We start from the raw sequence: 18,516 nt of genomic DNA, 5'->3' as shown, positions 1-18,516 counted from the left end.
TTCTTTATAAAATCAAGCTCATAAGAATATAATCATAAAGAGAAGAAGACAAGAGAAGTAGATAGAAGAATATGAATTTTCTTCTTATTCAAGTATGTATTCCAAATGATGAGTAATATCTCTATTTATAGTATTGAGATTAGAGTTGTCAATATGACATGGTCTTAATATTACTATGAGTTATCATAAATATTGACAAAACAATATTACATGATGTTAATGTTACTATTTGTTAATAAAACTCATAATTATCCAAGTAATTCTTTCACCTTAAAAATATGTATACATGAATACAATTATGTGTTCAGTATATCTATTTTGTTGTAAAATAGTTGGAGTGCCACGTAAATGGAAGGTGGCATCACTATTGATTGTGTATACATGTCATATGACACCTTCCCATTATTGATGTTAATGTATGGCTATAAATAGCCATTGTATAAAATATATACATATACCTTTTAAAGAATATTACTTCCTAAAATTTTCCTTCTTTTGGTATATTAATTTTAGTAAGTTCTTTTATAACACGTTATCAGCACGAGTCTCTGCCAGTTCAAGTAAAGATTTTAAAAGCCTCGGAGGTATAAATTTCATTTTCTTAATAATGTCTAATCTCTCTAAACTTGAATTTCTTGCTCTAGACATATCGGGAAAAAGCTATCTATCATGGGTACTCGATGCAGAAATTCATCTTGATGCGATGGGTCTAGCAGACACCATCCAAGAAAATAATGAAGCATCGAATCAAAACCGTGCCAAGGCGATGATATTTCTCCATCATCACCTTGATGAAGGTTTGAAAATGGAATATCTCACTATTAAGGATCCTCTGGTATTGTGGAACAATTTAAAAGAAAGATATGACCACCTGAAGTTGGTCGTCCTTCCACAGGCACGTTATGACTGGATCCACTTGAGACTTCAAGATTTTAAATCTATCACTGAGTATAACTCTTCCATGTTTAAAATTATCTCACAATTAAAATTATGTGGAGAAAATATCACTGACCATGATATGTTGGAGAAAACATTTTCCACTTTTCCTGCCTCAAGTATGCTTCTGCAGCAGCAATATCGAGAAATGGGATTTAAAAAATATTCCGAATTAATTTCACATCTCCTTGTTGTTGAACAACACAATGACTTACTGATGAAAAACCATGAAAGTCGACCTACTGGTTCTATGCCATTTCCTGAAGTAAATATGGCAAATTTTCACCAATCTAGGCGTGAAAAAAGGTCGTGGCCCCAGTCGTGGCCGTGGTCATGGTCGAGGAAGAAATTTCAATCATGGTGATCGTCTTGCACTAAATAATAACCTTCAACACCAGCAGTGTAAAAAAAGAAGAATGAAAAACATGATGTAGCGCAGAAGAAAAATTCAGACAACAAATGTTATCGATGTGGAGGAAAAAGACATTGGTCACGTGCCTGTCGTACGCCAAGGCACCTGGTTGAGCTATATCAAGCTTCCCTGAAGGAGGTGAAAAATAACGTTGAAGCCAACTTTATCTCGGAAGATACTGTTGAACCCATGCATCTAGATGTAGCGGATTTCTTTGAGAATCCCGAAGGAAAGATAGATCACCTGATAGGTGATGGATCTGTGATAATGTAAATATGTTTCATTTTTGTCGTTTGTATGAACTAGTATGAATATGTTTTCCTAAACTTGTAAATAACTAAAAGGTTGTCTAATGTTTTTGTTTAGTGATAATATTATAATGTTTATATCGTTTATATCTTTTATCTTGAAGAGTATATGGATACCTCAATGATCAATCATGAAAATATTTGTGTAATTGATAGTGGAACAACGCACGCCATATTCAAAGATGAGAAATACTTCTCCTACTTGCTTAGAAGAAAAGCAAATGTTACTACAATTTCTGGTAATTCAAACTTAATAGAAGGCTCCGGAAGAGCTACTATAATTCTGCCTAAAGGGACAAAACTCGTCATAGAAGATGTTTTGTTCTCTTCTAAATCCCCAAGAAACCTGTTAAGTTTTAAAGATATTCGCCGAAATGGATATCATGTTGAGACAATAAATGAAATGAATATTGAATACCTTGGTATTACCAAGATTGTCTCAGACAAGAAATATGTGTTGGAGAAATTATCAACTTTATCTTCTGGCCTATATTATGCAAAAATAAGTATGATTGAAGCACACTCTATCGTAAACCAGAAGTTTACTGACTTAAAGACTTTTGTGCTTTGGCATGACCGAATAGGTCATCCTGGATCAATAATGATGAGACGAATCATTGAAAACTCAAATGGACATCCATTAAAGAACCTGAAGATTCTTACAAATGATAAGTTTTCATGTGCTGCTTGTTGCCAAGGCAAATTGATTATTAGGCCATCACCAATGAAGGTTAACATTGAATCCCCTCAATTTTTAGAACGAATACATGGGGATATTTGTGGACCTATTCACCCATCTAGTGGGTCGTTTAGATATTTTATGGTCCTAATAGACGCATCTTCAAGATGGTCTCATGTGTGCCTCTTATCATCTCGCAACCTGGCGTTCGCAAAATTATTGGCACAAATAATACGATTAAGAGCGCAATTTCCAGATTATCCCATTAAGACAATTCGCCTCGATAATGCTGGCGAATTCACATCCCAAGCTTTTGATGCTTATTGCGTATCAGTAGGGATAAAAGTTGAACATCCTGTAGCTCATGTTCATACTCAAAATGGCCTTGCTGAGTCATTTATTAAGCGCTTACAATTAATAGCAAGACCTCTACTTATGAAAAGTGAGTTGCCTACTACTGTTTGGGGACATGCTATCTTACATGCAGCATCACTTGTTCGTCTTAGACCGACTCATTATAATAAATACTCCCCATCACAATTAGTGTTTGGCCATGAACCAAATATTGCTCATCTTCGAATTTTTGGATGTGCTATATATGTGCCTGTAGCACCACCTCAGTGCACAAAGATGGGCCCTCAAAGAAGGTTAGGCATATATGTTGGGTTTGATTCACCCTCAATAATTCGCTACCTTGAACCATTGACGGGAGATTTATTCACTGCAAGATTTGCAGATTGTCGATTTGATGAAACAAATTTTCCGCAATTAGGGGGGAGAAAAAGAAACTTAAAAGTGAAATTGCATGGAAAGTTTCATTATTATCTCATTTTGATCCACGCTCCCCTGTGTGTGAACAAGAGGTCCAGAAGATCATCCATTTACAAAACATAGCAAATCAAATGCCAGACGTATTTACTGATTCAAAAAGGATAACAAAATCACATATTCCTGCAGTAAATGTGCCTATCCGAATCGACGTCCCAAAAGGACCATCTACAAGTGTCATAGCTTCTGAATCACAAATACGCCTGAAGCGTGGTAGACCATTAGGTTCAAAAGATAAAAATCCTAGAAAAAGAAGTATAAAAAATGACACTACAAAAGAATCTCACGAAGAAATTCAAGATCTGATTAATCCTGATATTCCTGAAGAGATCGGTGAACACGAGACTCAAGTAAATGAAGAACTCTCAATAAGTTCTACAGATGATGAGATACGTTTAGATCGATCAAAAATCATAGTGGATAATGTTTTCGCATATGATGTTGCACTTAACATTATGAAAGGAAATGAGGATCTTGAACCTCTATCTGTCGAAGAATGTCGACAAAGATGTGATTGGCCAAAATGGCAAGAAGCAATTCAATCAGAATTAAATTCACTTGCTAAGCGTGAGGTTTTTGGACCAGTAGTCCAAACGCCTAGTGATGTTAAATCAATTGGCTATAAATGGGTCTTTGTACGAAAAAGAAATGAGATTGTAAGATACAAGGCACGCCTTGTTGCACAAGGATTCTCTCAACGACCTGGTGTCGACTATGAAGAAACATATTCACCTGTTATGGATGCAATAACTTTTCGATATCTCATCGGCTTAGTTGTACATGAAAATCTTGAAATTCATCTAATGGATGTGGTTACAGCTTACCTTTACGGTTCACTAGATAATGAAATTTATATGAAAGTTTCGGAAGGACTTAAAATTCCTGAAGCATATAAATCTCGGGAAATGTATTCAATCAGATTACAAAAGTCATTATATGGCTTAAAACAATCAGGGTGCATGTGGTATAATCGCCTTAGTGAGTACTTGATAAAACAAGGTTATATAAACAATGTCATTTGTCCTTGTATATTTATTAAGAAAACAACATTCGGATTTGTTATTCTTGCTATTTATGTTGATGACATTAATCTCATTGGAACTCCAGAAGAGGTTCAAAAGGCAATTGAATATCTAAAGAAAGAATTTGAGATGAAAGACCTTGGAAAGACAAAAACTTGTCTTGGACTACAAATAGAATATTTAGTAGACGGGGTCTTCATCCATCAATCTGCCTATACTGAGAAAATCTTGAAACGATTTTACATGGACAAAGCACATCCATTAAGTACTCCAATGGTTGTCCGATCACTTGAAGTGAGTAAGGATCCATTCCGACCTCAAGAAGAAAATGAGGAACCTCTTGATCCAGAAGTACCTTATCTCAGTGCAATTGGGGCACTTATGTATCTTGCTAATGCTACGAGACCCGACATAGCATTTTCTGTTAATTTATTAGCAAGATATAGTTCTTCCCCTACACGAAGACATTGGAATGGAGTTAAACATATATTGCGATATCTAAGGGGAACTAGTGATATGGGTTTGTTTTATTCTAACAAAGATAGTGCAGATCTTGTTGGTCATGCAGATGCAGGTTATTTATCTGACCCACATAAAGCTCGATCACAAACAGGCTATCTGTTCACATACGGAGGTACTGCTATATCATGGCGATCTACGAAGCAGTCTATTGTCGCTACTTCTTCAAATCATGCTGAGATAATAGCCATTCATGAAGCAAGTAGAGAATGTGTATGGTTAAGATCAGTAATACATTTTATCAAAGAAAGATGTGGTTTGAAGTGTGACGTCAAGATACCCACAATACTCTTTGAAGACAATGCTGCATGCATAGCTCAATTAAGAGGAGGCTTTATAAAAGGAGATAGAACGAAACACATTTCACCAAAATTATTCTTCACACATGATCTCCAGAAGAATGGTGATATTGATGTGCGACAAATTCGTTCAAGTGATAATCCAGCAGATCTATTTACCAAATCTTTACCAGCCTCAACTCTTGAGAAGATGGTTCACAAAATTGGAATGCGAAAACTTAACCATCTGAATCGTGGTTTTTATCAGGGGGAGTAAAATACGCACTGTACTCTTTTTTCCTTAGTCTAGGTTTTGTCCCACTGGGTTTTCCTAGAAAGGTTTTTAATGAGGCAGCAAATAATGCGTATTATGTATATCTATGTACTTTCTTTTACATAGATATCCAAGGGGGAGTGTTGTAAAATAGTTGGAGTGCCACGTAAATGGAAGGTGGCATCACTATTGATTGTGTATACATGCCATATGACACCTTCCCATTACTGATGTTAATGTATGGCTATAAATAGCCATTGTATAAAATATATACATATACCTTTTAAAGAATATTACTTCCTAAAATTTTCCTTTTTGTAACATATTTTCAATTGTACAGGGATATTTCGAAAACAAAATGTCTTGTCCGCCTCAGCACCAACCACCCACCCTCCCACTTCCCCTGCCATTTAAAACCCTAATTTCATTCCTACCGCTATTACGGCGGCGATGGGTGGCGTAGCCATTTCCATTGCCTCCTCATGAGATTCCAACTAATCTCCGTCAGCTCCATTTTCATCCTAAATTCTCGCCACCACACATACCTTCATAGAAACCTTTCCATGGCTACTGAAACCCTAAATTCCGCCATTAACGGCGAAGTCGTCGACGACGATCTTCTTTGCTCCGACGCCACCACCACTTCATCTATCATTGAACAAGAAGGAGGGAGGCATCCAGTCGGACTGAATTGTGCGAACGGTTACTTAAAGGGGGAAGCACGGATAGAGAGAGCTTGGGCTCATTGGAAGAAGTTAGGAGAGCCGAAACTTATTGTTGCTCCAATGGTTGACAACTCAGAGTTGCCTTTTCGTCTGCTGTGTCGAAAGCATGGTGCGCAAGCTGCTTATACACCTATGCTTCACTCCCGTATCTTCAGTGAAAATGAGAAGTATCGTTCTCTTGAATTTACTACCTGCAAGGTATCTAATTCTCATTGTTGTGTGGAAATTCGGATTTGTAAACTACTTTGTCATTGGAAATTTTCAAATCCAGTAAATTTAGTTGAAATTTTGTATTTTGTCATTGAATGTGTACAAGTTAATAGTAAAGAACTAGAATCTCAAACCCATTAGAAGAACTAGAATCCCAAACCCATAAGGTTCAAATTTTGGCTCACTAATGCGCATTTTTGAGGGTTCATAGTGCTCCAAAGCCTTTAACTTTCTTCAAGAGACAAACTATTGAGTATAAAAATGAAAAAGGCAGAATAGCATGATTTTATGGAATGTGCTAATCACTTCTTTTCACTTTAGTTGCTTAGAAATGTTCAATACATTCTTAACTGAACAATTGTACAAATACATTTGACTTGCGGAATTACATTGTAATTTTTCAAGTCTTGCTTACCTTGTTTGATATATTTTGTCTTTTCCAGGCTCTGATCTCGTACTTTATCCCTTTGTCATTTTGTAAATTGCAGGAGGACCATCCACTTTTTGTTCAATTCTGTGCAAATGATCCAGACACTTTGCTAGAAGCAGCTCGAAGAGTAGAGCCATACTGCGACTATGTGGACATCAACTTGGGGTAAACTCCTTTCCCATTCGTTTCCTTTGTCTAATCTTAGGATTTGTTATTTTGGATTGTATTTCTTGACATCAACATACTTTATGGGATGAAGGGATATAATGTATTTGAACTGTGAATACATCTTCGCCTCAGTTGTAATTTGAGTTAACATTTCAATTTAACATAGTAATTAGGGATAAGGATACTACATTCAAGTTTGTACAAGTTTCTTGAAAACTAGACTCTGTTTTGCTTGAGAAACATTTATCTACAACATGGGCTCTATCAGTAACTTGGAATTAGTTGAGGTAAAGAAAAGTCAGTTTATGAGAATTATTTTTGGGTTTGCTATGGACGTTTGGGTAATGGCGCCCTAGATGACATCATTTTCCATTACTCTCTTTTGTTTCCATCTCCTTCTCTCCCTGAAGTAACTATTTTCACCTTACTGGCTTACTTGCAGTAGCCACCTAGCGCTTTCTATGCCTTGCTTGAGGTCAACTATGTAGTTATAGGCTAAGTTGCTCGAATTCTTCACTTTGTGGCGCACCCGTGTCGACACGACGTGGGTGTGGGATCTATGTCCGATTTGGTCAACCTATTTTGGGTACATTGACCAAAATCGATGGGAAAATTTTGGACAATTTGGATGATTTATGTAATCAATGCAAAAGCTATGGTGAAATTGAAGGAAATGAAATAGCTTTTATTAGAAATTTCTATGTCACTCCTTTACCTTTGATCCCTTTCCAATATTCTTTTTTTATATATATTAGGTAAAAGCTCCTTCCAAGATTCTCCTCAAGTTCTCCACATAATATCTCATAATTTAGGTTTTATTGCTCTAAATTTTAGATATTCTAATTATTTTTGGGCAAATCCTCGCACCCATATCCATACATGGTTCTATTTCCCCGAAGGGAGTAGAATACGCGTTGTACTCTTTTTTCCTTAGTCTACGTTTTGTCCCATTGGGTTCTCCTAGTAAGATTTTTAATGAGGCAACAAGCAAATAAATGTCTATTTAAAGATATATGTACTCATTTTCCTTCCTAAAGTTTCTTTAGTTAGGCATAGACATCCAAGGGGGAGTGTTGTGACATGTGGATGTCATATGTGGATAGTGTGTGCATGGCAAGGTTAAAAAGTGTGGTATTTGTGCACTACTTGTGCAATGTGATAGATGACTTGTGTCAGCTATTTACTGACACATGCACTTTGCCTATAAAAGGCTTGTTTCTTTCTTTTGAGTGACATACGAATGAAGGAAATACAATACATCCTCTCTCTTTTTTTATGTTCAAGTACTCTCTCTATTGTTCTTCCTTTTTTTTTTACCTATTTAGAGTAATTCGAATTGGTAGAGTCTCGTGGTGATAATGTGTTATAAAATAAACAACTTAACAAAACTAAAGTAAAAAAGGAAGAACAATAGAGAGTACTTGAACGTAAACAAAAAGAGAGAGACTAAGGATGTATTGTATTTTTCCTTCATTTGTATTTCATTCACAATGAAGTAACAAGCCTTTTATAGGCAAAGTGCATGTGGTAGTAAATGGCTGACACAAGCCATCCATCACATTGCACAAATACCACATTTTAACCTTGTCATGCACACACTATCCACATGTTCACAACATTCTTAAAAATTAGATCATGAAGGATCCAACATTTAGGTCCGCATCCGTATGGGACACCTACGCCCGAGTCCGAGTAACTTAGGTTATAGGGAGTTGAGTGATCGTTTTTGATGAGTTATTGTATCTTGAGAACCATATATTTAGTATAATATGATAGATAATGACGGCATTGCTGCTCTCTAGTTACAAGTAGCAGAAAGGATGACCTTAAGGTTTCCATTAGGATTGCCAGGTGAAAAATTTACTCCCACTGGAAGGCCTATTTTATCAGGCTCAATGTTGGGAGAATTCCATTCTTCGAAGTTCGATCCACCAAATTACCATTTGGTCGAGTCACAGACTGTTCTTAAATTGTCACGTTGTTGACTTTGTAAAATGGTGCACTAGTAACTTCTTGTTCAAGGAGGCATAGATTTGGTACAGACCTAACCGAGTTGGATGTGCTTGGGGCTCGTGGCCCTGATCACAGAATGAACAAGCTTTGCATCTTTACGACCTTCAGATGTAGAGCAGCAGAATAATAACAAATTTGGGAATGCTTTAGAAGTTGTATTAGGTTTCAAGATGTAAAAATTTGTGCGATTTGTAAAGTTTTGACTAGTAGAATTCAGAAAAGTACTTCGGCTTGATAGGTTGTTCTGTTGCCAGAGCATAGAACAAAGCAGCTTTTGTTTTCCAGTTCAAGATGAGTATGTCCTTAATTGTGATATTATTTTTTTCCCATTTCTAAGCTGACTGTTTTATGAATGTTACTGTAGTTTGTCTTACGCTATGTTTACTGGATTCTCTAATCGGATCTTGAATCACTTACCATGCATCTTTATTTTAGTTGGTTTAAATTGTCCCACGCAGGTGTCCCCAGCGTATTGCAAGACGAGGGAATTATGGAGCATTCCTCATGGATAATCTTCCTCTTGTGAAGTCTCTGGTAGAAAAGTTGGCTAACAATCTTGATGTTCCTGTGTCATGCAAAATACGAGTTTTCCCTAATTTGCAAGATACACTTAGTTATGCAAAAATGTTGGAGGATGCTGGTTGTTCTCTTTTAGCAGTGCACGGCCGAACAAGGGATGAAAAAGACGGAAAGAAATTCAGAGCCAATTGGGAGGCCATCAAAGCTGTTAGAGACGTTGTTAGGATTCCTGTCCTTGCTAATGGTGATATACGGCACATGGATGATGTACATAACTGCTTGGAAAAGACTGGTGCCGATGGGGTACTTTCAGCGGAATCTCTTCTTGAAAATCCAGCTCTATTTGCAGGATATCGAACTGCTCAATGGGGATTGAGCACTGCAGGAATCAAAGAAGATGGTAAGCTAGACCAAGCTCAGTTAGTCGTAGATTATTTGAAGTTGTGTGAGAGACATCCAGTGCCATGGAGAATGATCCGTTCTCATGTGCACAAGATGCTGGGAGAGTGGTTTAGGATCGAGCCAAGCGTTAGAGAGGATTTCAACCAGCAATCCCAACTCACCTTCGAATTCCTTTATGGCTTGGTAAATCGATTAAGGGAACTTGGAGTGAGTGTACCACTTTATGTGAAGGAGACTCAAGAGGAAGCTGCATCTCCAAATGGAGACGGGGCATAAATTATCTTCTGTAAGTTCGATTTGATTCCACTTAGTTGTACAATCAAAACATAGATTGTCATTCTTGCTGGCAAAAAGGAAAGTTAGATCGTCATTCTTTACTACAAAGTTCTTTTATTGCTGCGAGAGATCTTTATTTATTTATTTTTACATATAAGATACATATGGGATTACAGGCAAGAATTTTGAGATCATTCCCATAGAAAGATAAGATGGGTGATTTATGGTTATGGTTAAAAAATCAAAACGAATTGCAATCTGAATTAGATCGATTAGAAAAAATGATATTGGTTTGGTTTGGTTTTAAATTTTGAAAATTGATAATGTTTGGTTTGGTTTTGATTACTAATAAACTATTTCAAAAATCACCAAACCAGTAATTAGATATATAAATTTTATAATTATTTATATATTATTCATAAATAAAAAATTAATATTCTGTTTAATTTTAAGTAACTTCAATTTTAACTTTATCATTTTCTCAAGCCCAATACTTAAATTTTTGGATATATTACAAATTTCACATGCTTTTAAGGGAAAATTATAATTTATCGCTTAAAAGTTTATAATTACAGAAATCCCTCAAACTGATATAATAATATAAGCGCTGATACACTAAAAAGAGGGTTGGATACATTAATGGCCGAAAAATCAAAGCGCTGATACATTAAAAAAGGCATCGCATGCATGTGTTGATACATTAACAAGAGGGTCAAATTAGGGGTAGGCGTTCGGTTTTTCGATTCGGTTCTTCGGTATTCGGTTTTAGAAAAGTGTGCACCATAGTTTATACCAAATTAGATTGGTCCATTTGGTTTTTTCTACTTCGATTCGGTTTGGTCCGATTTTTAAATCAATTTTTCGGTCTGAATAAAAATAAAGAGGGAATATGATAAAGTGTTAAGAGTTTTATAATATATTTAATAAAAATAAAGGGGCATAGATGATTTTTTAGCAAAGATGTCAACGAATTTGTTTCCTTTTCTTAGCATAGATGACTGCCATTTTGCTTAAGCCTAAAGGCTTTCTTCCATACCGGAATACTGAATGAATAAAGAAGAGAGCAAGCAGCCTAGCAAGCACGATACCACGATGAAATTTCGAACAATCAAAATATAAGGACTCATAGTGTACAATTGTACATAAACAACAATAGTTCAACACTTTATTGACATTATATTTGTTGTCATTTAAAAATTAAAAATTTAAATGGGTCATGTAAATGTTTTGAGTCAAAATTCAAAAGTATATAACGATTACTCCCTCCGTCCCATTTTATATGACACCATTTGACCCGGCTTGGAGTTTAAGAAATAAATAAAGACTTTGAATTGTTTACCAAATTGTCCTTCAAAAGTGGACTCACTTTTCTTTCTCTCTCCTCATAAATGTATTAAAGTACTACTTAAAATTAAGTGGGACCAACAAGGATAAAAGAGAAAATGTACCTTTAGATACTTACCATATAAGAAAATGTGACATTCTTTTTGGAATTGACCAAAAAGGAAATGGTGCCACATAAAATAGGACGGAGGGAGTATTAATTAAGCAATATAATTTAAATATTTTTAAATTTAGTAAATAAAACTTCGGTTCCTCAGTGCACCGTAGTTTCAGGACCCTTGCACCGAACTCCTTACCGAAGAACCGAAGTTTCAAGAAAAGAAAACCAACACCAAACCGAAACACCAAAGAACTGAAATTTTTCAGTTCGGTTCAATTTTTTGGTTTTTCGGTATTTATGCTCACCCCTAGGTTAGATACATTAATGGAGGGTTCGGATACATTAATGGCCAAAAAATCAAAGTGATACATTAAAAAGAGAATTGTATACATGCGTTGATTCATTAAAAAGAGGGTCGGATACACTAATGACATTTTTGCCTTAAGAAAAAAATGAGAAATTTTGGAGATTTGTAAAACTTATAAGAAATAATGACAATAAGTAAACTAAAATGTGAGATTTCTATAATTATTCCTAAAAAATTTTCGACTACTATGATCTTAAGTCCAAGTCCATTAAAATTCATTACTTTGATCTTTACCTACATTGCATCACATAAAATAGTTACCCTTTCTCATAATCGAATCACTTTGTTCGTGTAATGATAACTTTAATATGGCTTGATTGCATAATTAGACCAACAATAGTTGTTCTATGGATTATTCATGTATTAAAGTGTTTGGGTCTATGTAGTCCCCAAAAAACTTATTACTTTCAAGCCAAATAGTAGAACCAAACTGACAATAACCGAAGCAGCGGTTATTTTTTTTCCGTTTCGTTTGGTTTTAAAAATTTTAAAAGATAACCAAACCACGAACACCCTAGGTAAGATCACATTGGGTATGTTGTACTCAACCTCACTTTGATCTATACAAGAGACTATTTCACATCTTTGAATCCGTGACTGGCTACGCAACAACCCATGATGTAAAAGACCAACAAGCTCTGCAATGTGATGCAAAGGACTTCGTCAGTTAACAGTGGTTCTTGATGGCTTACACTTGGAAAAAGTTTCTCATCATAAAAAAAGGTAAAATTAAGGAGAAAGCTGAGTTATGACCAAAACATAAAGTAGATATAATGAGATCAACAAATTAGGAATAGTAGATGTACTCTGATATCACAAAAGAAATTAGAGAACCAATGACATGTTTCAATCGTCTGAGACAATTATAGCTTTGCATGTTAATACACACACATATATGATGACTTAGTAACAATGAAAACCAGAATCAGGTATAAATTCCAACTATAACGATTCAATTCGCTGCTGCAACAAAACTAATCAACCATCATATTGCCAAAACAGTGTCAGCTATCAGTAGGTTATGACCAGCTAACACACACATACACATGATTATACCAAACATTATTAAGACTACACCAGAGGCGGATATTGCTTGGCCTGCAGCTTAACCCGTTTCTTGTACTCAATAGCATCCTGCATAAATGTGACCATAAGCGTAATCATCTCATTTAAAAATAAAGCTTAAACGATTGAAAAGATCAAACTTCTAATTACTTTATTATGTTGTCTTCAAACACGTCCCCCGACAAGCAAGCATTGTTCACATGAAAATTGTTTTTGTTTATTATTTTGATAAATCGATATTGATGACTAAAAGAGAGCCTACTTCTAATTACTTAGATCTTATTCTCGTCGACATTTTATAGGCAGTACCAAACTCCTGATTTCCATTGAACAGTTTGCGAATTTGAAATGGAAACAATCAGTATAAGCAAGATAAATAATATAAGCAGACTAGCCGATAGTGCCAACAATAAGAGCTATGGGATCACTTCACCATTCCGGGAGTAGTACTCCCATACTAAGTGGTGGCCTACACTGCTCAAGATGGTTAAATTTCTAGTCTCTGTCCCCTATTGAACTCTCATATGATCCGCCATGGTTATCAATTATAAGTGTAAACTAACAAATTTAGTGTATTTTAATGAAATACGGGTCCATGGTTGAAGCTTTAAGTGTGTAGTTACTACCTTTTTTGGGATGTCATATAGAAAATGCATTGGAGAGTACTAAATATATTTTTCCATTACAAGAAGAATCGATTTGAAAATATTCAGAGTTGAGGGTAAGACAACTGATTTGGGACATACGCAATAATATTTGATTTGAGGAAACCAAACTTACCTGAATAAAGAGATGATATCCTTCAGTTTGAGCAGGATCAGCAGGGTTTGGCTGATCTAACAGGTCTTGGATGCCAACGAGTATCTGTTTCACTGTAATGGCTGGTCTCCAACCCTGCAGATGATAAAACACAACCAACAGCCGTCATAATGTAAACACAGAAAACAAGAAGTGAAATAGTACAGAGAAATGGCATATTCCACATACACTGTCTTCATTGAGGATCGACAAGCAAACTGTTCCTGATGGATACACATTCGGATGGAAGAAACCTTGTGGGAATTTGCACTTTGGTGGTTTGCTAGGATAATCTTCACTGAAGTGAATCGTAACTGGATAACAACCACCTTCCCAATCCGTCTGCATGTACTCAAAAGTTGTTAGTCACCAAACAAACTCCTACTATAAAGGTACACGGTTAAGAATCAGAAAAGGCAATGATTGACACACATCATATGGATCCTTGTTTACATATAAGTTTAACGTTTGTTGCTATATACTTTAGTTAATGTTGGGCAAAATTCTCTAACAAGCATCATAAAGACTTGAAATGCTTCAAAGGAGGGAGGGGGAGATTCACAAAGTATAAGTGGAATCCATATTGCATATTGCCACAAATAAATTTACCATAAATAAGTATTCTCTTTCCTAACATTAATGTGAGTGTGTCCAGGTTGCTAATGTCAATGTGCCGCTAGACAATAGCAATTAGCAACCAACATGGAGGACTTTGGGTTCACATGTACCCACGCTCTTCCTCATAGGAGTCAGGAAAGCAAACCCCTCTTTGGTGGTCTTTTGTCTAGATAACTTTTGTTTCAAAACAAACATTATTTTCTATTTTCTCTCTCTTTGTTTGAAGTTTAGTCCCATATGCTAACGAATCCCTCCAGTATCTTGAATCTCATCCTCGGTGTCATCATTATTGTAAGGTGTTGGTACTTCTTTAATACCAAAGTTAGAAATCTTATTGTCCAAAACAACTTCAAGATCCTGTTAGAATTTAGGTAGTGGCTAAAACATACAAATGCTACCTTTTGTACTGAGTTATTAAAAATTGTTAAGAACTCTAGTGCTATGGTTACCTTCTTAAAATACCATCATGCAATAGGCTACAAGAAAGAGAACATTTGCTGGTAGCATGAGTTTTCGGGAAAAAAAAATCTATTTCTATGAAGACAACAGTCCCCAACACTTCTCTATTAATCGTAATTGTTCCATAATATACAACTACAATAACATGAAATAGGAGAAAACGAAAAACAAAACAAATCAAGCAGAAAAGGAAAAAATTAAAGAGCATCAGCCATTTGATCATTTATATATAGCAGTATGCTTCCAAAAGTTTTATTACTTAGCTCAACTCAATCTATTTTCTCAATCTGGCTTTAAATGGTCAGGCCTATTATGAACATTCAATTTCACTCTCAACAAGTAAAGCATATTCAAGAAACTGGTAAGGAAAAAGTATCGTGGTGTGTTCAAATTTCATTTAGTTTCAAGATTGGTCATTGGAGTGTGTAAAGCAAGACCGAAAAATAATCCTCTAAGAAATTTCAAGAACTGTACATACATCAGTATTACTTTTATTTAGTTTTGACTCATAATGAAGATTAAAAAGTTCTTTTAGACCTTAAAATTCTTAATCTACTTCTTGTTTGCAAGACTCAAAGCCAGACAGAAGCTTCAAAATTTTAATTTTAAATAAATCGAACGAATATTATAGAATCAACGAATTATAGATACGCATTTAGTTTTAATTATCTTACTTTTCATACAACCAAATCGAACATCGATTTTAAAGGTGGTAGTGCATCCATCTTCTTGAAATCATTGGTAGTTGAGAATGATAAGGAAAATGAAGTTAGTAGCTTCGACAATGAGATTTCAAATCGTCCTAGCATCTGAATCCACATTTTTTTTAATTTTGAGAATTGTGACGATAAAGGTATCCACAAAGTTCGCATCCCTAAATGTAGTATATACACTTTTTACCGCTTAAGAGCAAATGAATACCAAGATGTCACACTTCAAAAAATCTCATGCCACAGCTTAAAGCATCTTAAAACACTTGCTACCAGTGGCATATGCAGGATTTTTCGTCAGCTTACATATATATGTGTGTGTGTGCCTCTTTTAAAAAAATAAAAGAAAAATACTTATAACTTATTTTGATTGAGCTTTCTTTAATGTATTCAAAATATAATAAGTAGTACCAAATTAAGAAAGAAGGGGAAAAATATAAAATAATAAGTGCTCCGTGCTAAAGTAAGGAAGAACGGAAAAAGAACAAAACAAATTGTATAAAAAATGAGGTTATGCAGGTTTGAGCCGCTGATCTCAGCTTTAAAAATTTGAAGTCACACTGACTGAGCTATGCGCAACTTTTCCTTAAGAAGTGTCACCTTGTAGTATTTATCTCTTTTATCTGTTTTTCCCTTCTAATAATTTATCCATATGTAGTAAATTTTATCTAGAACAGTGTCATGTGACACACCATAGTCCTTCTTAAATCCACTGCTACTTGCTACCATCATGTTCTACATATATATGAGGTGGTTAATTTTTAAAACTTATTATCCATTTCAGACAGGACTGATTAAGTTCACTTCCTTCAAATGAAAAATGAGAAATAAGTTAACAATCAAAACGACTGGACATTTGGTTTCCATTTGCAGCCAACAGGACTTGTTTCCTAAGTATGACGGAACAACAAATCCTAATCATATGCTGATAGTGAGATAGTCATATATTGACTTGATGTAAGGATTTCACAGTAATGTGAAATACCATGAGGCATAGCGTAGTGACAGAAATACCAGCAACTCACTGAAACATCATCTAAAGCCCTTAGACTCTTGTTCATAAATATGATAGAAGCAACACCAATATGGTAAAATGTATGCATAATGCACCCCAAGTATACTATACTTTGAAATTTACAAAAACAACGAGAAACCATTTCTTCAAAGCTACTGAGAAATTCAAGGAAAAGATGGGAATTCCAAAGTCACCATGGCATCTATTAAAGCTTAATTGCACACTACTAAGGTTATACATAGATAGTTCAAAATCACTAAAAGCTATTCAATTTTGAGAAGTATCACGATCAGAATCATCATCAACGACAACATACCCAATGTAGTCCCACAAATGAGGTCTAGGGAGGGTAGAGTACACGCAGACCTTACCTCTACCATAAAAGTGAAGTAGAGAGGCTGATTCCAATAGCAGTATCACGATCAACATATACATCAAAAATCTTGCATGGTCTTAATTAAGCATAATGTTAACAACCAAGAAAACCCTGAACATCAGAAGCTACAATTGATGCCTTTCCAAAGGCTTCAATCCAGATATAAGAAAACAGATGTTATTCAACAAAAGGGATCAAATTTGACTGACCCTTTAACTGATCACACACTCTAATCAACAAGTTTTGTGAGAAAGATGAAATCTTTTACATCCTAACAAGAAAAACAAGAAGATAAACAAACTAAAACACTGATGGGGTTGATGAGAAATAGAAAATTTACCCCTGTTTTACCAGGAATAGAGCAGTGCCACACCATCAAGTTCACTGACCCATCTGGAAGCGTCTCCGGTTTAGCCACAAACCCCTACACAACAACCAAACAAAAACATCAAAATCTTGAAATGAAAAGACCAAAAAAGCACTAAAATTAAGAAAGACTTGTAGCTTTTCATCTATATAAGGGAAAAAGAGGAGAGAAATCAAACATGGGGATGATTCCTGCGCCAAGCTTTGCGTTCTTCAGCAAGACGGCCACGAGCGATTCCTGCAGACATTGCTGTCTCTCAAGTCTTTTCTCGAAAAACAACACAAAGAAGCAAAGTATTTGAAGCTTTGTTGGCTGCGCTGCCATTTTAAAGAGACAAATTTTCTTGGGAACAAAAATATTTAGGGTCAAGATATGTGATCCAAGTTGGAAATTAAAAAATTACTTCTTCTGTAACATTTTAGATGAGCTAATTTAATTCGAGACAAAATTTATAAAATAATAAAAGATTTTTAAAATTTATTATCTAAAATGAATGAATCAAATTTATGTGAAGGTATATAATTTCATAAAAAGTAAAATGAACATTTCAAAATTAAATTGTTATTTAATATAAAAATATATCATTCTTTTTTTAAACCGATTAAAAAAAATAAATCATATAAATTGAAACAGAATAAGTACTATTTTTTAAATGTTGGATTTTGTGGAAGGGATATTAAGACGAAGAATCGAATCTTTACTAATAAAATAAAAGTTTAAATAGTAAATTAATTGAGTGCGTAAAATTCTTCGATTAGGAAATATAATGAGCATTTGAAATTGAGCATTAATATGATATAAAATGCGAATGAAAATTATAATTTTACTTGAAAAACTTCTGTAAACTAGGGTTAGAATCATTCTCTCTGTTTCAAAAAGAATCATCTAATTTGATTTGGAATAGAGTTTAAGAAAAGAGAGAAGACTTTTTAATCTTTGTGGTTCTAAATTAAAGTTATGTCAATGTACCAAAATGTCCTTTAATCTTGTGGTCTTAAACATGTCACGTGAAAAGTTAAAGTTAAAGTGTTGCCAAGAAAGAAAAGGGATCTATTTGCAACAAATTTTAAACATATGAAAAATATATAAACCATACAAATAAAATCTGAAGAAACATGATTTTATTGATAAATATTGCGGGTACAATTCTGTTGATCCGTTGATTCCACTCTCCTAAGATTTATCCATGATTCGAGGGTCGTTAGTGACGTGTTTATCGAACTAGGATGATTTAGATTTGATCTCTTTATATATGAATAATCCATCAGTTTGTGGAGTATTCGAGATTTTGATCTCTT

General features: G+C 34.9%; 2 protein-coding genes across 3 annotated transcripts; one reads left to right on the top strand and one right to left on the bottom strand.

Moving 5' to 3' along the window:
• The first annotated feature begins 5,584 nt into the window (after positions 1-5,584).
• Positions 5,585-10,107, top strand: LOC101247588 (uncharacterized). The gene is made up of 3 exons (XM_004234615.5): positions 5,585-6,179; positions 6,680-6,786; positions 9,261-10,107. The coding sequence occupies exons 1-3, from the start codon at positions 5,739-5,741 to the stop codon at positions 9,997-9,999; spliced, it is 1,287 nt and encodes a 428-aa protein (XP_004234663.1). The 5' UTR covers positions 5,585-5,738; the 3' UTR covers positions 10,000-10,107.
• Positions 10,108-12,127: 2,020 nt separating this feature from the next.
• On the bottom strand, positions 12,128-17,622 carry LOC101247296 (SUMO-conjugating enzyme SCE1). Of its 2 annotated transcripts, none has more exons than XM_010319489.4 (5): positions 17,397-17,604; positions 17,192-17,275; positions 13,863-14,015; positions 13,656-13,769; positions 12,128-12,448 (listed from the first exon to the last, which is right to left on the bottom strand). In XM_010319489.4, exons 1-5 carry the CDS (start codon positions 17,463-17,465, stop codon positions 12,383-12,385), a joined length of 486 nt encoding a protein of 161 aa, XP_010317791.1. In that variant the 5' UTR covers positions 17,466-17,604; the 3' UTR covers positions 12,128-12,382. The 2 variants fall into 2 exon arrangements, with proteins under 2 accessions (XP_010317791.1, XP_004234662.1); XM_004234614.5 differs by lacking the exon at positions 12,128-12,448 and adding an exon at positions 12,598-12,944 and having other exon boundaries at positions 17,397-17,622.
• Between the last annotated feature and the right edge of the window lie 894 nt (positions 17,623-18,516).

This window comes from Solanum lycopersicum, chromosome 3 (assembly GCF_036512215.1).
Source record: "Solanum lycopersicum chromosome 3, SLM_r2.1".
Classification (NCBI taxonomy): domain Eukaryota; kingdom Viridiplantae; phylum Streptophyta; class Magnoliopsida; order Solanales; family Solanaceae; genus Solanum; species Solanum lycopersicum.
Note: the sequence above shows the minus strand (reverse complement) of the source record. Positions and strands in the feature narration are given on the sequence as shown.